At 36.4% G+C, this 25,602-nt stretch overlaps 1 protein-coding gene across 1 annotated transcript in view; it reads right to left on the bottom strand.

Annotated features, from left to right (window-relative positions):
* nudt14 (nudix (nucleoside diphosphate linked moiety X)-type motif 14) overlaps nucleotides 1–25,602 on the bottom strand; it is a 50,354-nt gene that overhangs the window by 10,760 nt on the left and 13,992 nt on the right. The window contains exon 2 of the mRNA XM_026291227.1: nucleotides 3,895–3,938. Coding sequence (XP_026147012.1) covers nucleotides 3,895–3,938 — 44 coding nt within the window. The remainder of the gene's footprint in view (nucleotides 1–3,894; nucleotides 3,939–25,602) is intronic.

The raw sequence follows: 25,602 nt of genomic DNA on the forward strand, positions 1-25,602 counted from the left end.
GTAAATGTGACCACACCTTTCGAGTGCAAGATTTTCAGATTGTCACAGGCCTCAGATCATATGCTATAATACGTTGTATTAGTGTGATTGTTTCAGTGGCAATGGAAAGAGACGGCTCTTTGAGTGGGGAAAGCGGATATGTCTGTAGAGGCAGGAAGCCCTGCCCTGCCTTTCCCATGGTGAATGGGTGCCAGAGATTACCACACAGCCTGCATGTAAACCAACACACACTCCTGAATCTTACCCACAATTTGTATTCACACACAAGCATTTGTTTTCTCCTGTAATATTCTTTTTTTTTTTTTTTTATGTGGCTACAGATAGAAATAAGTCTTAGCAATAGGACGCACAATAAGGTACATCAGTAGCATTTTGGTTTAACTTATCAATTATGGATATTTAGTTCATGCTCATTTTCCATATTTTACTTAGATCAACTTAAAGTTAATCTTTAAAAACACTAATATCTCAGTGATGCACCAAAACTTCAGCAATTAAATATTCAAACGAAGCTGCAAAAAATTACAAATAAATAAATGTATTTATTTATTTCCGGTTTCAGTCAAAATAGTTTTGGAGGACCACAATCATTGACCAAAAAATGTCAGAGCTCCTTCAATGATGAAAGTGCTTCTGAACTGATATGACTCAGATCATGCACAAACATTTGGTAGGAAGCGCTATCATCTGGAGACACAATGATCTGATGCTTTGACGCCTGATTAAGAGCGGTCCTGTAAATTTTAAGGCACAAATCCAATTTCTATCAGTTAAGATCCTCCCGTGGATCTAGAGGACTGTCCCGAATAAAGAGTGCAGTCTAGATCAACCTTTGAAAACAGTGCAGCTGACAGGTCAGTGCCCCAGCGAGCCAAGGCATGTCTGAATGGTGTGCTCCTCGCCGCTTCACCTCTCCACCCTGGAAATACTGTCGAAGTCACGCAGGATGTGTCACACACCGTTAAGCATGCTGTCCATTAAGGGTGTTTGGCTCTTGCTGCAGAATGCAATGCAACCGGAGCAGCGGGAAAAAAAGCAAAGGACTGGTGCTGGTGATCATAAGAATCAACGCATCACAACACTGATGCACATCATATCACACTCTCATCAACACTCTTCAAAGCCCTCACAAAAGACAATGGCATCCAACTCGTCACCTCCCAAACATCAGCAGAGCTCTCATTAGAATGTAGCAGTGGCACTAATGACCTGAACAGATGCTGCTTTTAATGGCTTTACCTTTCAACTGCAGATCACCTCATTCATCAAGCCACCAAACAGTGCAACAAAACAATGATTAGGTCAAATGGTGACATCAAATAAGAGCACGCGCATACACAAAGTTTGAGGTTGGTTTTAATAAATATGTTAATACTCACCAAAGCTACTTTATTTGATCAAAATACAGTAATTGTTCAGAAATAATTATAATACAATGATTTGGTGCTCCAAAACATTTCTGAATTTTGAAAACAGTTCTACTGCTTGTGAAATCTTTTGTAAAAAAAAAAAAAAAAAAAAAAAAAAACGTTTTTTTGTCACATTTGATCAATTTAATGTGCCTTTGCTGAACAAAAGCATTTATTTCTTCAAAAATTCTTATTGACCTCAACCCTTTGAATGGTAGTGTTCATCAAAATAAAACCACAAACTCCCATCTTCAAATAAAGTGTTCAACCTTCAATGGATTTACAACTAAACCTCCATGGTTTTAGTGGTGAGGACCTTGGTTTTAGTGACTCCATCTCAACTCAGTCTTGTCCATGCACCTTGTCCTGAACTGGTTTGATACTGAGGTTTGATATTGTGACTATCTTTTCATTTGAGTTTTTCTTTTTCCCGTTGTTGCTTGAATTGTGCTGGTGGTCCAAAATCCATTTTCTCACTTTGGATTTAATGAGGAAGGGAAAAGACTTGTCATGTTGTGAATGGCTAGAATATGGAGTTTCAAGCCCACAGAAATCACGTTTTGGTTCGCAGACCATTTTCTCACAGACATGGTCCAGACGCTCCTCATCGAAGAACAAAGGCCTTCTTAAGAAACCTAATTTAGGAATGTGCTGTAACTCTTTTTATATTATTGGCCAGAGACTTTGTAGTCGCTTTGTTCTCCTTGCTGAAAATGATTGAATCTCCATACATCTCCATGAGAAAATAAAAGTGTCTTGCAGTATTGACACATGGTCCACTGAGGTATTCAATCCTCGCTGATAGCTTTAATGAACTCTGTATGAAAGGTCACCCGTGATCTCGAGGCAGCAGTTGACAACTGGAGAGGTACAAAGAGGCTGCTCTTAGGTGTGTAATGACCCAAAAACCACTTTGGGTCGGTGGGAAGGGGTTGTGTGGGAAACAGAGCTGAAGTTTAACTGCTTCTGCCTCTCTCTTGGACACTTCAAACTTAGTCAGGGATCAGCGAGTGCATTGAGGACAGGTGGAGGGTTGCAAATGCCTACCTGAACCTACTAAAACAGAACTGTGTATCAAAGTGAAAAAAAAGGGACAGATTTATTGTGACAAAGCTCAATGGAGACATGATCGTGTAAAAGACAACTGAAGAGAGATCAAGATGTGCACACAAAGTGTTGTGGGGCAGGGGAGACCTTATAGTTGCACTGTGGTGAGACATTCCAGCACCAAAAGCCTCTGATCTTTTCCAGGTTTAAAGTCGTCTTTAAGTATTATGTGAAAACATGCAGCTTAAAGGTATAGTTCACCCCAAAAATAAAATTCTGTCATTAATTACTCACCCTCATGTCATTCCAAACCCGTAAGATTTTCATTTATCTTCGGAACACAAGTTAAGATACACGCATACTTTGTTTACATTCAGATCAAAGCATGCGCATACATCGTGATCGAGAGTCGTTATTTTAGTTTCCTGTGTGCACAAAAAAAGTATTCTTGCACCTTCGAAAAACCACTGATTTCACATGGACTATTTTAATCTTGTCCTTACTGGTTTCACGGTAAGTCAAATCTTAATTTCTCACTACAGCAGAATGTTCCAATTACTGTTAAAAATTATAGGGATTTTAACAGTAAAAGACTGTAAAAAATGCTTTGGTTAGCAAGCTTCCATACTTTAAACAGTTAAATAACTGTCATTATATTTATTTTAATTTTACTGTAAAATAATATTTTTTTTAATTGAAAAGAACAAATCATTGTATAATTTACAGCAAGAAACCGTAAATTGACATTCCCAGAATTCCCTGCATAACACTTCATATTTGATGTTTTTTCATTGAAATAAGTGTTTCTTCTTAGTTTTGTCAGTTGTGTACATTAGGGTTTTATCTTAGATGTCATGTGTGTTACCATGATGGTGTTTAGTGTCTGTGTGACACTGTACACCTTCCATCTATTATATATATATATCAGTATTTGATTTCTCAGCTTGAGGAAAAGCGGTTTGTGATGAGCTTTGATTCACCATGTGACTTCCTCATGACCACCTGTTTTAGGTGGTTATCAGTGTATTAAAATAATACAAAACATATTAGTACTTCGATAGATTGGTATATTAACATTATACTTGTTTTTCTTTGTGTGTGTGTGTGTGTGTGTATAAATAAATAAAATACATTGCTTTGTGTACTGCATTAGCTAACAGAGACTTGTCATTTGCACTTACATATTGTTGCTCTTTGGATAGTTTTGATTGCTTCTATTGTTCTCATTTGTAAGTCAATTTGGATAAAAGCATCTGCTAAATGACACAATTTAAGTTAAGTCTGTAAAACCTATAATGTTGATATCATATTTTTTTCTGTAAAGTTCTGGCAACCAAAGCTGCCTGTATTTTACTAGTTTTTTGCTTACAGTGTACACTCCAGAAAAATAAATAAACAAATAAATAAAATGAATAAAAACAGTAAGACACATCCTCACCTATCATGGGTTTGCATACAGTCCCAGGACTTCTTTGTTCCATTCTGTGAAAAAAAGCACATTTAAAATATCATATAATTTCTTAAATAACACAGTTCAGGTAAAGATGTAAAACAAACAAACAACTGAGACAGACAGTCTGAATATTCAAAACTGTAAAAAGCCTTAATCATTGCATTGATGATGGCTTACATTTAAAAAATAATAATAATAACCAAACTATTGTAAACTTTTAGAAATCACATTGAAAGATGACCTGTAAAGAAATCTTAGTTCCATTGGAAAAGTGGTTAATGTAAAAGATTTTTGAAGGTTTCATATAAAACATTAAATATAAACACAGATCTTTCATTAATGTAAAGTTTAATCAAAGGGATAAAAAGATGTTCAATAATAATAATAATAATAATAATAATAATAATAATAATAATAATAATAATAATAATAATAATAATAATAATAATAATAATAATAATATTGTTGCCGTTTATTTTGTTTATTGTTGCCAAAAAAAAAAAACATGCTGGATTGCTATAACAATGAGCGTGTTCACATTAACGTTCTCATGGATATAGGAAATATACCAAAGTTAAAGAGTTGTTATTTAAACTATGAAAATACAACTTTCGCATTTAAGTTTGATAAGTAGGTTTGTGTATTTGAGTCCTCAAAACACCCCAGCAATATTGGGAAAGGGTGTGCAGCTCTTAAAATGTTAGTATTAACAGCCTAGGCTTATGTTTTGTGTACAATACATGTACAGTACTAAGTGTCTCTCACCCTTTTATATAAACCTCTAGCACGCTTGATCACCACAGTGCCTGAGGACAGGGATTCTGTGAGACATGAATCTCACAAGAACAGACATGTTTCTGAAAAAGGTTGTTGGTGTTGCCTAAGATGATGGGGGATCGGCCTAGTGCATGTGCGTTTGTACTCTGTTTGAAGAGGCATTACCTCCTGTTCAATCTACATACTTGTAAATCATTGCCATTTCTTTATACTTTATACTTGTCGTTAGGGCTGGGCGATTTTGCATATTTTATAGATTAATTTGAATTTATTGTTTTGCCACGATTTTTTTTTTTAGAAATCGAGGAATCACGATTTTAAATAGAAATATTTCCAAATGATAGAATAAGACAATCTGACATTATGCCAGTGATAACAGTAAAGAGAAAAGAATGATCCAAGCGCATGTCAACACACGTGATTAACTCCTCACGTGTGACATGCTCTCTGAAGGACCATAAATTTAGTGCTAATTTACACAGCGTTTTTGTGTTGACAAAGATGCGACGCGGCAGTGGAATAGGTAAAACATGCAAGATGGGATGGGAGTGAACTTCTTTTAACTTGAGCCCAGTGTTTTAAGAATGGCATTAGAAAAGCAGCGCGATCTAATAAAAAACTTGTAAAGAACTACTACTGTATGTCTGATATTTTATGTTTGCATCATGGTGACAGGCTGAAAGATGCTGTTGTTTTAAAAGAACCTGTATAGTAAAAAGTCTACTGGTGTTATACTTTCAGTCATTTTGAATTTGAATTACCTTGACTTTTGAGATTTTCTCAAATAACTTTCCTCATATTATTTCTGAACACATATGTGTTAGTATAGTTTTGCATCTTTTCTGCAAATATATTTATCACTAATTACTAATGGCACTTTTCCACTGCATGGTGCGGCATGGTACAGCTTGGTACGGTAACATTTTGGGGGGGTTTCCACTGGGTACAGTACCTGGTACTTTTTTTTTTTAGTACCACTGTAGTTGAGGTTCCAAGTGATCCGTACCGTTACCAAAACGAGACGTGTAAACTCTGCTGATCATGGATTGGCCAGAGAGAATCCTCACTACCTGGTCACAGAACTTGTGACACAAATAGGGATGCACTGGTTGACTGGCCATAAATCGAAACCGGCCGGTTTTTGGTCTTTTTTTGGCCGATTTTTCCGGAAGTGCGCCTGTGTGCACATACTACATTGTAATCGTTCACTATGTAATTTGTGTGGAAGTATTTCGAAATCTGTGCGCAGGACATGGGCAGCCGATCAGCACTGGAAGTGCAAGAGATTCATGTCTGAGGCACAGATAGCAGGAAGCGATCAGCCCGTGTTGTACTGGTGCACAAATAAGAGTCCCCTTTCCTGCTCACTAAATTGAGTGTACTGTACCTGTCTGTGCCCTGTGAAGGGATGTTCAGCTCAACTTCTCACGTGTTGGATGAGAAACGAAACGGACTAAACTGTGACAAAACTGAAATGTGTTTCAGGAAGTAGAGGTGGCGCAACTATAATGACGTGATTAATCCTGCCCACTCTAAAGCAAAACTATACTGCAGTGGAAACGCGAGCCGAGCCGAGCCATGGCGTAGTGAGCTGTGCTGAGCCGCAGTCGTACCACGCAGTGAAAAACCTCCTTAATTGAGCTGTGCATCAAAGGTGATGCACCCTGTAAGAAGCGTGGCATCAACAGAAGTGTGTTCTCAGCAGATCCTTTATCATATTTTCGCAAACAGAACAATTCAAATGAAATTAAGACTATGCTTAACTCTGAGACTTTGCAGCCGATATTTGTCTCAACACATACTAGATCATGTGTCATATCTGTGAACAAGTAGCCTACAGCCTTTATAACAAGAAAGTTTTGAAATTAGTAATTTTCTTTTCATGGGTGCTCTTCATGGTTACACCCACAGTAACTATTCACTCACCATAAAAGAAAGAATTAGCACATCACTCCCAACTCTGAAAAAATTAATAAGCAGCAGGATTGTTATAACTTTCATCAGCTAAAGGATCATGAGACAACTTTCACATTTTGAAGTGAATCTAATAAAAATCTAATAAAAATGTTGAAGATATTATATTAAATAATTTTAGTCATAATATTTTATTGTAGTTTACTCACTTTCATACAGAATGTGGTCTAGCGAAACCCTCAAATTGATGGTCACTTTATGCAGATTTGACAGTTTTTTTTTTCATATGCATATGTAAGATGGTTGGTGTATAAGCAAAAACCAGAAATAATCAAAACGCTCCATATCACCTCTCATTGAACAGACACTGTGCTATTTAAAAAATGCAGCACCTTTTTCCAGTTGAACAGCTTAAGCGTGACCTACATAATCATGGTTGCAGGTCTGATCTGTTAATAAGAAGCAAGCTCCATTAATGGAAACACTCATCGGTTACCTGAGGCAGCAGTGTAAAACGAGAGTGTGGAAAGTGAACCTGCATACCAAGCATGGTCAGTGGATCCGACTGGGTCACGTTTGCTTTGGGCAATGCCGCTTTTCGTGCTAATGACCTGTATCTTTTGGCTCCAAAACGTGGCTGTTTTGGAGGGAAGACTGAGAGAGCGGAACAAACTTCAGTCTTGTTGCTCTGTATGGTGTCAGATCTGCTCCATTAATCCAAGAACAGCTAGTTAAATGCCTGAAAGGGTCTTTGTAATCTTCATACTCAATAATCTGCTGCTTTGCAACATGAAAGAAATGCATCCTAAAAAATGGCATCCTTTTGACAAATGAATTTCCAATCATTGGTGATTGTTTAAAATTCAGTAATTCAGATTTGCTATAATGAATCATTTAGACTAGGGCTGTCACGTTTCCTCTATTAAATGTGAGTACTCTATTATTAAAAATCCTCGACTGCATTTTGCCCCTGTCGATTAACTGGCAAAATAGTGTAAGTGGTGCTGTTCATGGACGAGTATCCATGAAAATAATTATTTAACCATTTTACACATAAAGGCTGTAATTCAATTAAGTAAATACAAGCTTCCGGTTTAATATGCCATCTATTTATATGTGTGTAGGTTATATGCATCGATTTCGTTCACAATAAATGCACAAACAGCTTTGTAGAGAGTGTAAAAAGAAAACTTGTCAGGCCATTGGCACCCTCTGCAGACATTCGATATAATACACAATGTACATAAATTAAAGGGGTCATATGATTGTGATTAGGGGTGTGCCGGTTTCAGAATTGGTGATGACGGTTATTGACGTGAGTCAAATGTGACCGGGGGGGGGAGGGGAGGGTTGTGGGGAGGGGGGTTTAACACCGCTCTGATCGGTAAAGGGGCAGAGATTTCAGACCTCCATTTATTAAGGAGATCGGTCACAAAACTCATCATCCGAGCCAACGTTTTTTGAGCAAATTTCAAAGCCGCACCCGCCCGCCATCCGCTGATTGTTTTGCGGTCTATGGCCATGCAATGCTTTGCTGATGCGAGTCGCAAAAAAAATGCCATTGTCTGTTCTAGAAAGGATGCAGCAAAGATATTTAATGCTAATGTATGAGGCATAGGCCTACGCTGAGTTTCATTTGCGATGAGATGCGCTCTAGTGCAGTGCAAGTGAACGCGGCGCGCTGGTGCTTCCATGTCGGTTATCATTGTCTGCTATATTTGCTTTTTATTTATTAAAATACACGCAATTGGTTGATGAAACATTTATTAAAATTAAGACAAAATTTGTACAAAACGAAATTCGTTTTTAAGAAAGGTTTTCTACAAAGCAAAATTTTATGAAGTGGTAAATATCATGTCTGACGATTTACAAAACTTCATTAAGTGGTAAAAACCATGTCTCCCGATATATTGCGCATCTTATGATCCTATCTAAAAAATGTTTGTAAAAAATATTTTAATGACACGGTTTTGGCGGTTATAGAGTTCTAATGACGGTGTTCAACTATAACCGCCGGTCTCACGGTTATATACGAACCGTCACACCCCTAATTGTGATTAAAATTTTTCATTTCTCTTTAGAGAGTTACATGCTCTTGGTGCATAAAGAGGATCTATAAATTTGCAAAGACTAAAGTCACAAATCCAAAGCCACGCCTACATAAAATGGCTCATTCAAACAGGACCCCACATGTCTATGTCACTATGTGGGAAGATTTGCATAACCCCACTGATGATTCAAAGTCAAGTTTTGAGCAGTGTAGAGTAGAGCTTGTTTGCTGTTTCTCCAATCACAAATGCAGACATTTTTTTGTTTACACAGCGCCATATGCAATGCAACACGTTAAAAGTATGGTTTGGGACTTTAACGCATTAATTGAGATTAACCCTTTCGAGTCGATTAACGCATATATGCGTTTTGAGTCATTTTCACCTGATAACCCCGAAAAGAACTTAAATTACACTCTCAGTTTTAATCGTACAGATAAGAGCAATACATCAATCGAATCTGTAAAGGGTCTAGTTTTTTTTGGATACAGACATAATAACAAAAAACCTTTGTGCACTTATAAAATAAAGATAACAAACAAGGTGCGCTGTCTACAGTCTTTGTCTCCGCTGATCGTCATGTACAAACATTTCATTAAAATGAACTGTAACTCCGTGAATACTCAACGAAGAGACATGAGAGAGATATCTATAGAAAGCCTGGAATGTCTACTTTTAAACTAAACAAGTGCTGTCGAAAACAAATATTCTGAGATAAAGTAATCCATATGAAAACAACGCGATGTCTATTTTTCATATCTCCGCTCATTATATTTAATGTGACCACGCCCCCGCGCTGAACGCGCTATTCAGATTCAAACTGAAGCGCGCGGCTTGAATACGCCCACACAGAAGAAAAAGCAGCCAGACTATTCTTCAAGTTTTTATTTTATTTTACTGTTTGCTTCGCGATGAGAGGACTAAGACATAATTCACCCCAAAAAGATGTGATGTGGTTGAGGATTTGAGAAATGGATTTCCTCAGAAAAAAGAATGAAGCACTTTATTCAGCAGAGATCATAAACAGAGTAAGTCTCTCTTTATTTATTTGTACTAGTTTTCACATAACGTGTAAACATTTTACTAGTTAGACTTTTTCCAAATACTTTTTCCAAACTATAATTCCTGACTAAATGTATAATCAAGTGAAACATTATGAAGTTTCAATAACAATATACAATACTATACCATTCAAAAGCTTGATGTAAATAATATAAATGTAACAAATAGAGATAACTCTAACAAATGTAAAAACAATGCAGTTCTTTCGATTTATTCCCCCTAAAAAAACCTGAAAAATATTATCAGCTCTTTTCAACATTAATAATAATAATAATAATAATAATAATAATAATAATGATGATAATAAATGGGGTTTATTTGGTAGAAAATAAGATTGTTAAAAGGATTTCTGAAGGATTGTGTGACTAGAGAAAGGATGCCAAAAAATTTGAAAGTCAGCTTTGATTGTTCCTAATAAACTTTTTAACTGCTCCCCCAAGTGGATATTAAATTATGTTGTGGGATAATTAAATATATTCTTAATAAACTACAAACATAAAATTATATACTTTTATTTTGTTCTCTTTCTTGTAAGTCCTCCCTCACAGTGGCACAGTTGAATGAGAGGCTCATTATGCAGCTCATTATGCAGGCCTTTGTCTTCTCAGGTGTAAATCACAATGATATTCATGATAGTTGACGCCTACTCGCATATGACTTTTACCAACAAAAAGTGTTTTAGAAAATTTAAATCAATATATTGTTTTCTGTGAGTGAGTAAACAAGATGATTTTCACATCATTCAGAAAGAAAAATTCTAGGCTACAAGCTCCAGTTCTCAACTTTTCCGGCAACCAATTTTATGTATGTGTTTTATTCCCTTATTCAAGTGATTTAACATTTTTAGTTTTTCACTAACCATGCATAAAAAAATTTTTCTCAAAAATACAATCATGTACATGCATGGGTTTCACATATTATTATAGCCCAGTTTGTGCTGATTACAGTGATATTAGACTTTACCCATTTAGATATTTATAAGAAACTGAAAAAAGCACAAATGTCAGGGCATGACAAAACTTCTCAAGGCCCCAAAAATACCCTTAGACTCCAGAGGGTTAATTACACAAAAAACAACGCGTTAACTAAGATTAATTAATTACAGAAAAAAAATTCCCGCATTTTTAATAACTTATTTTTGCACCGCGGAACGTTTCTCACTGGATGAGTTTCGGCGGACCGATTATACTGAAGCACCAACTAGCGTTCGCATATCACTGCAGCACATCGAGCCTCAAGTATCACCTCAAGTATTAGTATGTTATGGCCTCTGAAGCAACAGAGAGATTTTTTCTAATAGTCAGTGTTTCCAATGTTCTGAATGTAATTGACAGTATTGTGTTTTACTTTAAAAAAAAAAAAACACTTTACAGAAGGTTCCAGCACCTATAAGCTTCCTGAATTTCTGAAATGTACTATTTCTAAATTGTTTCTAAATATGCTATTGCTACACTTCATGGCAAAAATTGCACTGGTCTGCTAGACTTGGTTGAACAAAAATAAACAATATTTTGTTGCTTAAGCTTATGTATTCAGTCATTATTCAATGGTATACTATAAATCCATGTGAAAAAAAAATTACTTCTCACTGTTCTCAGGTCAAATATTTATCTGCGATTAAAATGTGATTAATTTCGATTAATTAATTACAAAGCCTCTAATTAATTAGATAAAAAAATTTAATCGAGTCCCGGCCCTAGTAAAAAGACAGTATAAGTTGTTATAATCAGTAATTATGTCCTCACTGGATGGGGTTTTATTGGGGTTTTGTCTTGTCATGCTGGGAGACGCCATCACAGTATAGTAAAGGGCTTAAGATTTCTGTCACATGCATGAGGCATTCAGCCAATCACAAGCACTGGATAGCAGGCTAATCAGCATATACTTCGCTTTTTTAAGAAAGATGAGCTTTGTTAAAATAGACATGTTTCAGAATGTCACTGCATAGAGGAGCAACAATAATGTACAATATTTGGAAAATAATGTGATTTTTGAACCTTAAACCACGCACCAAATACACCAAAATGCACCAAATACACCAAATTATTTTTTTTTTGCAACGTCACATGATCCCTTTAAGATTAGGCCTAAATTGTTTTATTACATTATGTGTTTTAACGGTTTTGTTCAATAATATCATATGATTACTTCCTTTTTTTGAACCAATTATTATTGCTCCAATGCTATTGTGTATTTTAAGTCATTTCAGAATCTATTGTTTGCTTAGGTCTATTTTTTTTACCACTAAAAATTATCCGAGTAGTGTTGTCAAAAGCAAGGCTTGACATTAACGCTCGTCCGGGACAAATGGATGGGAAAGAGATTGTTACTTGCCTGACCAGAAAAGTAACTTTATTAAAACATCAGTAACAAACAACAACAAGTGCAGCACTGAAACTTTGATGAGAACAATTCTGATTTTATTACTAACAGTGTAAACAGTAACTGATCATGGATAATGTATGGACAGTATCAATCTTGCATAAGTTGAGGCTCGTGCATCTTGTCTGACTCATGGAAAATAAAAACTAATAGGCCCACCAGCACACACAAAGAAACAAACATGAACAAACATACTGCGGTATAAAAAAAAAAAGATTATATTCACAAGACCAAGCACTAGCATGATTGCAAACGTGACCCTGATTTTATACAACAATGATGTCACAGAGGCAAATTTTACATGCACCCAAATAATCCGTTTGTAATCGGATTGACAGCTCAATCGGAACGAAAAACGTTAATATAAACACCTTAATCGAGCCGATAGAGCTCGATCCGAATTAAATTTCAATCTCATTTAAGGGGGTGGTTTATTCCTCTTCTAATACGATTGAGCGTGCATGTAAACACTTGATCGGATTGAACCAAGAAACTGAAAGGAATGTGCATGTGCAAGGACGCAGAAATAAGTGAGAAAAAGGGCTGTCAAAATCACTCTGGACCCCTCACATCCAGCACATTCCATTTTTGAACTGTTGCCATCTGGTCGACGCTACAGAGCACTGAGCACTAGAACGACCAGACACAGGACCAGTTTCTTCCCTCAGGCAATCCATCTTATGAACAGCTGATAATAACTGCGAACACACCACACTTTATATTTATATACACTTATTTATCTAACACACATACTTAGTATACACTTAAATTTTGCACACAATATATATGTACATACATAACTGCATTTTGTAATATACCTGCCTACAATTGTCAATTTGTATATTGTCATTCACTATCTACTTATTTGTATTTTTTATTCTTTTATTATGTGTTTTATGTTCTGTCGCTGTCATTCTGTTGTACTGCGGAGCTTCTGTCACGAAAACAAATTCATTGTATGTGTAAACATACCTGGCAATAAAGCTAATTCTGATTCTGATTCTGATAACATAATGACGTATGACGCACGGAACAAGCGGCTCTTCCTTTTGAATAAAGTGTTGTATAAATGCGTGTCCTGTCATTATAAAACTCTCCTTTCACTCGACAACTGTAAAGTGAACAGGACAACCTTGCTTTGGAGACTCATCCAGAGGCAATCCGTTTTGGGCGGGGGGAGGGGCTTTTTTTGTGTGATAATTAGGGCCGGGACTCGATTAAAATTTTTTATCTAATTAATTAGAGGCTTTGTAATTAATTAATCGAAATTAATCGCATTTTAATCGCATATAAATATTTGACCTGAAAACAGTGAGAAGTAATTTTTTTTCACATGGATTTATAGTATACCATTGAATAATGACTGAATACATAAGCTTAAGCAACAAAATATTGTTTATTTTTGTTCAACCAAGTCTAGCAGACCAGTGCAATTTTTGCCATGAAGTGTAGCAATAGCATATTTAGAAACAATTTAGAAATAGTACATTTCAGAAATTCAGTAAGCTTATAGGTGCTGGAACCTTCTGTAAAGAGTTTTTTTAAGTAAAACACAATACTGTCAATTACATTCAGAACATTGGAAACCCTGACTATTAGAAAACATCTCTCTGTTGCTTCAGAGGCCATAACATACTAAGTCCAACTCTCAATAACCTTTGCCAAAACAATAAAGAGTTCAACATAAACTGTTGCACCAACAAAATAATATATAGTTCAACATAAAGTGTAAAGTCCACGCTAGCTGCTATATGTTTTGCGTTGAGGTGATAATTGAGGCTCGATGTGCTGCAGTGATATGCAGAGCGAACGCTAGTTGGTGCTTCAATATAATCGGTCCGCCGAAACAAATCCAGTGAGAAACGTTCCGCGGTGCAAAAATAAGTTATTAGAAATGCGGGAATTTTTTTTTCTGTAATTAATTAATCTTAGTTAACGCGTTATTTTTTGTCTAATTAATGAATCTCAATTAATGCGTTAAAGTCCCGGCCCTAGTGATAATATATGTATATTTATCCATAAGGTGTAAATATTAAAACAAATAAAGAAACCGTGTAGGAGAGTGTGCAAACAGTGAGAAACTCTATAAAAATCTATTCCGATTTGTAGCTTGTGACATATAAACCCGCACATCAACACGATCACTTTATTTAACTTTATTTTTTTATTTCCTGTTCCTGTAGCTCAATTGGTAGAGCATTGCGTTATCAAGCAAGGTGGGGGTTCGATTCCCTGGGAACACATGATAGGTAAAAATTCATAGCCTGAATTCACTGTAAGTCGCTTTGGATAAAAGCGTCTGCTAAATGCATAAATTTGAATTATTATTATTTTTTTATTTAACGTTCATGTAAACACTACAATCAGATTCATCAATCGTAATGAATTCAATCCGATTGAACCAAAAAGTGGGCATGTAAACGTAGCCAATGAGTAAATGATTCAGTGAGCCATTCATTAAGACAGTAACTTGCTTCATTTATTGAATGAATTAGCCATTTGAACGAATTGGTTAAATCAGTGACTCACTCATTAAGACAGTGACTTTCCACCATCTACTGGTGGTTTAGTTTCATATTTAAAAGTAGGCCTATCATTCCATTTTTCCAACATTGTGTATTTATATGTAAAAAAAAAAAAAAAAAAAGTGAAACATTTATTCTTATAACCATTATGTGTTTGAGGCTGGACTTTTAGTTTGATAGCGCTGAGAACGGCAGCACCTGTGCACACAGTGCTCACTTTCTTCCTCTTGTTTACTGTCGTTAACAGATCCGTCTAATAGGGATAGAAGTCATTCTAATAATGCAATAGAACGGTTAAACAAAGGAATTAATGTATACAGAAAGTATCATGAATGCTTATATATTATTACTAATAGAAAGGCAAACATGATAATACTTTCTCGTTTGCCGTCAGCATTAAGCAAATACACATTTATATAATTTAAACAAATCTTTGAATTAGTAATGAACTTTTACATTTCACAAACTTTAAAAACTTAGTCAAATCCAGCTTTGAGATCTTGTGCAAGAAGTGTGCATTTTTATCCAGCATGAATTGAATGCTTTTAACTCGTGATTTCAATTTATGCTGTGCTTTATACATTTGCCCACTATCATATTCATGTAATTTTCACTGTGTGCTTTATGTAAAATGAGTGTTACCCTTGCTTTATCTGAAATATATAATTCCCAATGCACACAAACTTCCCAGAATACTGAATGCCCGGTTGGTTACAGTGTTTACTTCCTTTTTAATTATTATTTTATTAAATATTTATTTGTGAAGCATTCTGTCATCTAAAATATAAGTATTTTTATTTTACACATTTATTTTTTAATCCACTGTCAAATGATTTCAAATTTCTTAAATAATAATAATAATAATAATAATAATAATAATAATAATAATACAATTTCTGCTTTTTATCTCCAAAAAAAAAAAAAAACTCCTAAAACAATTAAGTTTTGCTAAATGTTGAAAAAAAAAATTGTGTAGGTGCTAAATTCTTCAATATTTTCCACAGGGTCAGGCAAGTGGGGATAAAAAGTGCCTTTTCATGGCAAGTGTATACTTGAGTACATACTTGTGGAGGCGAAAGTGGGTATGTAAATGAGTGGAGGGGAATGTAACCTGCAGAGTTTTAGACCGTCAAAGAAAGTCTTTACGCTACCATTATCTGAGCATTTCTTTGGTTCATAAGGGGTGATGCCAACTACAGTATCTGAAGCAGAGATAACCCGCAGTTTACTGAGAAGCTTGAACATTTACATTCCACGATTGTAAACCCTTAGTCTTTGTCTGAACACCAGTAGTAAACCAACCATCACAAGCAACTTGAAAGAGCACAGAGAGGGAGAGGCTAAGCAAGTTCATGCACCTCAAAGACAAGCCCAAAAACGAAAGAACTTCAAACTGCGCATTAGCTCTTACAGGGTACAAAAAAAAAAAAAAAAAAAAACACAAGAGCGAAGAGTAAGGGCTTTAAGAATGAGGGTACAACAGATTAGAGTTAATGTTTGTTGCTCAACAGAAAGGTGATGCACATTCACATACCACAGACACCAGGTCTATTGTCTATAATCACTGCCATGACATCCTGAAGTAGAAAAAAAGGGGGATTCCAGCCTCTTTGTAATACTAGTCTTGCCATAGTGAATGCTAAGTATTTGAGATAAATGTGTAAAAAAAAAAAATAAATAAATAAAAATATTCAAACAGAAAAATCTCGGATAAGCCTGTTGGGCCAGCCAACGGTCAACTGTAAACGTGACTAATCACATGGAGCCAGAATCCCGAATCATCGTGAACAGTTTAATGAGGGCTGGGGCTGTTTCTAGTAGATGCCATTTTAACAGTAATGAGTGGCTACTGATTTCACAAACTGAATAAAAACATGATTAAAAAGAGTCGTAATAAGAAGGCCTCAATGAAAAAAGAAATCTGACTGATTTATAAAATTTAGTAATCTCAGTACAGTTTCTAAATTCATGCCACCACACTGTAGAAGTGCTCCTAAAAATGGCCTTGATTTCAGAGTAGAGCATCAAATGCTCACAATCTCATCTGCAGATAAACTCTGCAGTTGAATAAACAGCATGTAAACACCACAAGCCTTTACAAACTATGTGATATAAACAACAGATTGAGGCAGGTACACAGATGCCAGCCGTATGTTGAGAAGACGCATTTACGGTCAACATCCAGGCAACTGGGAGCAATATGCCATTAGAATGGAAAAAGAAAAATATTTTGCAATAAAATACTTTTTAAGAATAATTTAATTTATCACTGTAAGTTGGTTCTTGATGTTGCTTAATGAAATTCTGCAAAGCATCTCGCCTAAACAAAGAAAGTGAAATCAGATTTCAGAGAGTTGCTCTGCATGAATGGATCCTGTAGAACCAGACAACGTCCTAATTTATAAATTCACCTTATGGCTGTTAAATGCATATATGGTTGTTGTTTTTAAATCAAACACTTTGTAAGAGGTCATCACAAGATAAAAAACATTTGTAAATAATATGAGTAATAATAATTAGCAATCTACTTTAAAAAATTTTTTACATTAATATAATATTTAATAGCATATAATAGTATATATAAAACAGTATATTATGTGACTTAAATCCAGGTACATAAAGAATTAAGGCTACTGGCTCATAACAGATACTGTTGAACTTGAACCCAAGGTCTAATGACTCTGAATACTGAATAAATGATTCTTGTACAAGAAATTCTGGTTTAGTGGAAGGCTATAGGCTTCACTTCACAAGAGAAATGTGGTATACATTTGGCTGCACCACTTGGCTTTCATGATAAAGCATGTTGTAGTACAAGGAAGTGCATCATAATGTACAACGTTAAGTCAACATCTGTCTGGGTTCCAGCCAAATTCTGAATCAACAACCTTCAGGTTCCATGACACTTTGCATATTTTTCGTTAAAGCTTGAATTTGGTCACAATTCACTACCGTTATATGGATAAGTGTGAGCAAGACTTCTATTTTTCAATTTTCTCCTTTTGTGGTCTGACAAACAAAGAGGAGACATTAAAATGACACCAGACTAAGCAAATAATGACTGAATTTTCAATTTTTGGGTTAAGTATCGCATTAAAGAGAAAAATCTAAGTGTCCAGTAGAAATATTTTTAATCCATCATTCAATTGTATTGCCTTCAGAAGCTCTGATGAGGTTCTTGCTGTTTTTACGGTTTGCCCCCTATAGGTTTTTTCTGTGTGGCCGAGCGTGTTTAGGGTCCTCGGTCTTGCACACAGATGGTGGGGGTCCCTCATTATCAGGGCCACTCTCTTTAGGTCAACAAGAAAAGCCTTTTGGGACCCTGGGAATCACAAGCGACATGGATTACAACGCAGATTACAGGGAATGGAAGGAGATGCAGGGCCTTGAAATTATTGTGCCCCCTCGGTCCTACTCGCAATAAAGGCTTATGAGAGAAAAGGGAGGAGCGAAAGGCCTTGTTCTTTTGCATGCTTAAAGTCTAATTATCATCAGCTTGCAGTTTATAACGCTGTGACCCCGACAGCTGCTGAGAATTCAATTGCCGTCACGCTGCCATTTACAATCAAGGCCTTTAATTCCCACCATGTGCTGTTCAACTTCAACATTTAATGCCCTCATCGCACATTATTCCCACCAGGATATCATGTGCCAAGCCCTGCTGATATTCATAGTAAGAAAGATGCTGTCTGGATCCGGTAGGGTGTGTTGGTGTGAAATACAAGGGATAATGAGCAAAAGGAATCATTATTTTTAAATCACATTCTTGTTTACTGCACTTAACCATTAATTTTGTTCTAGATCCTGAACATCAGCCCAACATGCTATTAGTGCTTTAAATGAAAGATGCGTTTCTTTGGGAAAGCTATTATGTGCCACCAGCCCGGAGAGGGTACAAAGGTTAATTGAGTCCTCAACCATACTTCAGATCTCAAAGGCAAACCAAGACGTTATAACATCAAAACAAACAAAGTGACCAAACCCGCCAACCACCAAAACAAATCACTTTCTGTGTGAACAACAAAGCCCCTCCCCCTGACGTGGACACATGCTGATTGCCCTTACGGCTCATAAATTACGACCAAAAAAAAATAAAAAATAGGAGTTAAACATTTTATGGAAGGTTTTTTGTGAGCCTCTCAGATGTGACCATCATCTTCGTCTGATATCTTTTTTTTTTTACTTAAAATCTGAAAAAGTAAGAGCAAATTCAGACGCACCAACCATTTTAACCCAATTGAAAAGGCTTTGTGTCGCTGCTTCTTTTTCCAGTGCTTGCGCTTCAGAGCACAGGGGTAGGAATGAAAGAAATGGGAGAACAGAGGGAGCTCAACCTCTGTGTCTCCATCTGCTTTCTTCGCGCCCTCCACCCCTCATCGACCCCACTCTCCTTCTGCCCTTCCATCCCACAGGTGTGAGCTTACCTCCCCAAATTGCCCCCTCCATGTACCCCCACCCCACTTCAAGCTACATGCTGGGCTTAAGTAGCGCTCATGCCTCTAAGCCTGGGGCTACAAGTTCCTGCAACCATTACAAATGCCTACTTCTGCCAGTTGATGGAGGGTAAAATAAACTTGTTTGGTTCTTACGATATGGAACACTGTGACAGGCTTTTCTTAATTGAATCTGTCAATGACAAATAAGTGTGTCCACAAAAAGTAAAAGGGTTAAAAAAATAAAAGAAAAAGTGTTAAATGCAAAATCATAGAACTGTTGTTGATTTTATGTGGTTTAGAAAACCAGAAAAAAAATCATACGATGTTTTCAATTTTTCACAAATCATGAATTTTATTAATTATATTATTGATTCATAATAATTGTTAAGTTTTGGAGGAAGTCTTTTACACTGTTTTAGAACCTGAATTAGCATTGCCTTGTCAAACAAAGGACAAATTATACAATATTTGAATTGACGCTTGACAAACAGTCTTTAAGTTAAATTAAAATTACTTTTTAAATTCAGAATTCCAAAACCTACTTTTAATAAAAGCAATGCACTTAAGTCATTGTCTGTATGAATCGATGTTTGTTTGTTTTTTATATATATAAAAAAAATTGTAACCCTTTGTAACTTTGCTTTCACTAGGGAAAAACAGGCATCTGACTCTGACATGTAAGGGAAGACATCAGCGTACATTATATTTTCCACTATGCTACTGATTTATTAACTTTTCAAAGCACCACACATCATTGTTCCTATGAACAAGCCACAATCTCACAGGGAAATGATATACAGGACATAAATACAATGCCCTGAATTGCGGCTGAAAACCTCTAGCCACAAGATTATGGCTATGCCATGCAGTGGGAAAATGTTTTTGGTGCAGTCACTTCCAGATTCTCACTGTACAAAACCAACATCTGTAAAGAGAGAGGATGTCAATAGTGATATAAGGCTGCGCAGTCTTGGGAAAGTAACAGTTTCCTGTCATCAGTTGTGTTGTGGGTTTGGAAACAGTGAATAAGTAGTAAGCTTCACTATGACACACTTACCACGCAATGCAAGATGACAGGCCAGCCTTGGGTGACAAAGAGTACTTAAGGCTCAATAGCCTTTCTTTCGCTTTTCATCTGCTTGTGCTCTCATTGTTTTAGAGTTCTTCTGTAAAGCAGTCAAAGAGAGGTGGTCTACACAGAGGGTAGGGTTAACGGCTTTCATGGGAAGCGCACATTGGTCACTCTCACCTTTTTCTTGCTCATTGGGCTCTGATGCATTCATTACCTCTCTTGCGCACATCTGCCTCACTAAAATCCCATTTCCTGTGTCTATTGAGTGCGCCCAGTGGTCTGGTGCTGGGGCGATGGCTGCCACACGTTTCCCATGGCCTCCTCACCCTTCTGCTCACTCCAGCATCCCTGTCCCTATTGTTCCTCATCTGTTCTTCCCCACCCAGTGCACACTGTTGTCTGCCCACCAACCCCTGCTTTAATCCAACACCCCTCCTCTCCCCAATACACTCTCCTTTGAAACCCCCCTTTCACGGCCAAGACCCCTGCTGCTAAAGCAGTAGCCTGGCAGCTGGAGCAGTTGACCATGTTGGCTCAGCTGCTGGTTCTCGGGACCTGAGTGACTCTGGGCTCTGCACGAGAACAACACTGGAAACCGGCTCAGGCTAAATTTCATTATCCAACCACTCTAATTAATTGCAACTTAATCCACTGGAGGTGGATCCCAAGAGAGAGCACTGGATGACTACTGTACCTGAGATACAAGAATCTGCTACGGAATAGGGCTGCAAGATAAATTTCATGCAATATTTAATACACATCTTGTCAGTAAAGCCTGTTCTGTAATGAGTAGTAATTCTCAAATCACCTGCGTGCATTCACATGGAGCAGTATTTACGTTTTTTTATTTACTATATTGTTCACTGACAAGCTGCGCAAAGCCACAATCATATTTTGTGCATGTTTTACGCAGCTTGTCAGTGAGCAACGGCTCTGTGTAGTAAATGCTGCTCCTTGTGAAAGTGCGTAGGTGAGATTTACCACTGATTACAGAAACGGCTTAACTGACAAGATGCACATTAAATATCGCATGCGATTTATCATACAGCCCTACTATAGAAGAGCCTGCCATAACAGATGACAGTCAAAAATAATTTCTATCATGACAACTCTCTGATGGATTGGCATGGTTATGTAGAGGTTTTTAAAGGTGCACTAAGCGATTTTTGAAAGCACCAAAACAAACATGCCCATGCCCCAACAACACAACCCTGGCATAAAGACAATCACAGAAAGTAGTGAAGATGACACAGGCATATTTAAACAAAAGCCAACGCAGATAAGTTGTGTGAAATGAAGCAAAAAAAAAAAAAAAAACGTTATTCACATATCAAAAAGAAGCAATGCAACCTATTAAGGCTGGGTATCAATTCAGATGTCCCAATTCGATTTGATTTAGAAAAATTATAAAAGGTCACTTCATGTTGCCAATAGGTGGCGCTATGACTATAACTGTATATGGGCATGTCAATCTGTTCAGGTTCAGAGTCTTATCAAATGTGAAGTTTGGGGCACACTGAAAAAAGTGTTTCATTCATCAAATTAAAAATTTTTAGGGTGATGATTCACATCTATATTTTTTAACTTGAGACAATAGTTATTTATTTTTCATTGGCTCAAGTAAAAAAAAAAATATATATATATATGTGAATAATTGTATTTTATTTTTTATTGGGTGAATGAAACACTTTTGCATCTTTGTTTTATTCGCACCAACATTATTTGATTTGACCATTTTGGAATAATGTATTTATATAGCATACTTTTATTTGGTCTCACTGGTTAAGACCTTTTTTAAAATTTAAAACCAAATTTAAAAACTAAAATACTGAGTGCTGATTAAGAAACATCTTATTGAATGTGTTGTTTGGATTGTAGAACTATGCAGTTATTGGCTTTAATTTCACATGGTTACTGTTAATCTTTTAATTTAAGGCCAGTTCTATGTAGTTTCAACCCAATTCAAATACAAAAGCTAAACGCTGATGTCTGTACCATCTATGTTTATATTAAATGTAGTCTACTTACTGTGCAGATGCTGCCGTTAATTTCAGATGGTTATGGTTATTGTTTTCAAAATTTCTTTCCAAATAAACATCTTGTTTATGCACAAAGTTTAAAAAAGATTAAAGATAAAAAAAAGAAAAAAAAAGTTTCGGAATCGACCAGTTTGCTTGTAAAAAATCAGTATCGGAATCGGCCATAAAAAAAATCATGATCGTGCATCCCTACTTTCAGGTATTTAAAAAGCTGTGTGTGAAAATATGCATTGAAAATATGTGTGTGTGTGTGTGTGTGTATGTATGTATGTATATATCAGTCTGGCGAGTAAACTAAAAAATGTACTAGCCAAAGGGCGATTCAATTGCCAAGGTGTCCATAGAGGGTTGAATAAATAAAAATAAAAAACTAATATAATTAATCAGGCTCGTATGGATACTTCAGGTGTACTCGCTCTGTATAAGCACATGCTAAAACAGCACACAAATTAAACGTTTAACCGGCAAAGCTTTAAAACACGCATAAATAATGTACTTTATTATTGCCAAGAAGTGCAGTGTCTACCGAATCAACATTTGATGTGAATGTGTCTCGCTAGTTGCAGTTGGAGCTGGAGCCGGGAGACAGCCTAATACAGAGCATTGCTTGAGGTAGATGTTTGTTAGTAAATGTTTTATTATGTTACTAATGTTGCCTCCTTTGTTCAATATTACACTACTGCGTATATTTCATCTGACACTGACGTCGCTTAGTTTTGTAATGTAAGCCCACATTCTTGCCCAAACTCTTGTTTTGTAATGTAAACACACAACGCACATGCACATGGATATCACACGCACATCGAGCAAACCTCAGCCACATCATTCAGTGAAGGAAAATGACAAGCAGCAGCTTCTAATTTGTTGTTAATATTGAAGTATACAAAGATAAAACAACGCAAGTATCAATAACAGTATTATTTGTCGTGAAGCTTATCTGCATTCCAATGCCGACTCAATTACGTACAGTCTTCTCCCTGTCATTGCAAGACATGCCCTCTTACTTCCGATTGGCTAAACATGTGTTTTGGGACTCGATACGATGCTGTGGTCAAGTGTTTTCCATAATTGTTTAGTGCACCTTTAATGTGTATGGTCTTGACGGAATAGATCTGCTAAAAAAAAAAAAAAGAAAAAGTACAGACTACTACTACTGCCAACACATCCACAATATGCTGCCATGAGCATGTAAAAAATACTGCTGCTACACATATAACATATTAAATAAACCCCATATACCATACATGAATCTCTTTATAGCAGATATAGACAGGTGGAGCTGGGGAAGGTGGAGGGTTTCTGAAGTGTGCTGCAACTGGTACAGCAAGCACTAGCCAAGTATCTGAATGTTAAGCAGCAAGCTCATTTGCTGCAGTTAAAAAAAGAAGCAATCAGCTGTGCCACATGACAATGTCATTATGTCTTATTGAGTTTGACCTATACAACTGTGCCGTCTAGAGTTTCATGCCAGATCCTTGGATTTGGTACCAGTGTTGTCTTGGTTTTGTTATGGACTCATCTCATCAGTTTTGTCTAGGAGAATCTGGACTTGGTTGGATCCTCTTCCAGTATTGGACTCAGCCCTCTCTGCTCTCTGTTTTGACTCCCAATAGTGTGTGTTGAAGCAATTGGACAATAGACAATTTTTTTTAAATAACTATGTTTTAAAGAACAAATTAATAACCTTTTTTTTCTAAACCGAGACTTGAATGTGGATGAGCAAGTTTGTTTAGCAGAACACAGTTTGCAGGATGGAAAGTGCCATAATGCAGAAATACAGTACATTGAAAACTGATTAAAAGGTGTAGTGCCAAGGTGAGATGTGTGCTGGGCGGTGGCAATATTTGAAAGTACAGGTGGCGGAATGGATTGGCTGCAACCGTCTACTGCTACATGGCAGCAGGGCTGTGTGGGTGGCAAAGTGCTGTGACTCAGTGATGCGGCTGGTGCTGAAAAAACTCAACTTCCTTCACAGAGGCAAAGGCTGGAGGTGTTGCTGCATAGACTGCACTTATCTTCAGCTGCACCTGAAAAAGTGTCTGGTATTTTCTAACCTGCACTTTAAAGCGACCACTTTAATGCATTTAAGACCTCCTACGATCATTCATAATGGAAAAGCAGGACAATTAAGGCCTAATTATTCTTATCTACTAGTCTGAATTCATACACATGCAATCCTGACGACACTTTGTAATTATTAACATGAATATATATATATATATATATGTGAACTGACAGGCTTAAAAAAAAAATTCACTCTAATGGACCTGTGGAGTATTTCTAACACAAAGAAAATCTATTTAAATGGCGAACATTATTATGACCTACCACAGCATCAGTTTCATAGGGGAATCCCGTCTTTTTTTCAACAAAAAGGCATGCTTAAGTGTTTAATCAACACTGTGAATAAAAGTCTTACAATGCAAAGGCAGAAAAATGACCTGCCAAACATTGCTAAATTTTCACAGGGTAGGGTAAGGGTATACCACTCAGTAATTCCAACATAGAAACTGTTAAAAGGTTCCATGTATTTTGTGCATATGAATCTGCTTGTGAGCGAAATCTAACCAAACTGGGAAATCTTTACCAATAATCAGCCCTACACTGAATGTTGGCATGGTGCTTGGCAAACATTAACATTCTTTTATATAATTATAATTTATAAGTTGATCTTCCAAAGAAATTATTTACCTGGTAAACCATATACAAGCTGAGACCTGAAGACTATGAAATATAAAGGTTCTTTATTGGCACTTTCATTCATAATGTAACTTAGTGGGAAAAGAAGTAGAAAAAAGAAAAGAAAAAAAGGTTCTTCAGAAAGAAGTTTTTTTTTTTTTTTGGTGGACCCAATTGATTCCTTCATGACATTTCTGTGAAACACTCCTTCTGGAATCTTTTTTTTTTTAAACAGAGACCAGAAAAGGGTTGAGTCTAGGGCTGAACCACAATATTTGATTATCTGAATATTCGGTGGGTTCGCATTCAATTTTCAATTTTGAGATTAGAATATTATTTTCTTTTTTTCCTCGAACCCCTGGCATCCCCAGGGAAACTGTTTTCATTTGCTTAAATATGAATTACGCATGAGTGAACGTCATGATTCATTTCATCTGGAATAGAAGACAAACATGCCGAAGACCTCAGCGGTGTGGGAGTACTTTAAATTGAGTGAGGACAAGACAAAGGCAGTGTGCCAAATATGCAATTTGAAACAGGCCTACCACAACAGCACATCAAAAAAAAAAACAGCTCGGAAAATACTTGCAAATACAGCAGTCATTAAAAAAAAAAAACATACAGTAGCCCAGCCTAATAATAATTTGTCTACATTAAAAGTATTGGTCTTAACAGACCTGTGTGTTTTGTATCACTACTGCAGTTCGGCGCCCGCTTCCGACTCGTGCTGTTCTGTAGTTTAATACAAATTTATTCATT

This window comes from Carassius auratus, chromosome 20, assembly GCF_003368295.1.
Source record: "Carassius auratus strain Wakin chromosome 20, ASM336829v1, whole genome shotgun sequence".
Taxonomy (NCBI): Eukaryota; Metazoa; Chordata; class Actinopteri; order Cypriniformes; family Cyprinidae; genus Carassius; species Carassius auratus.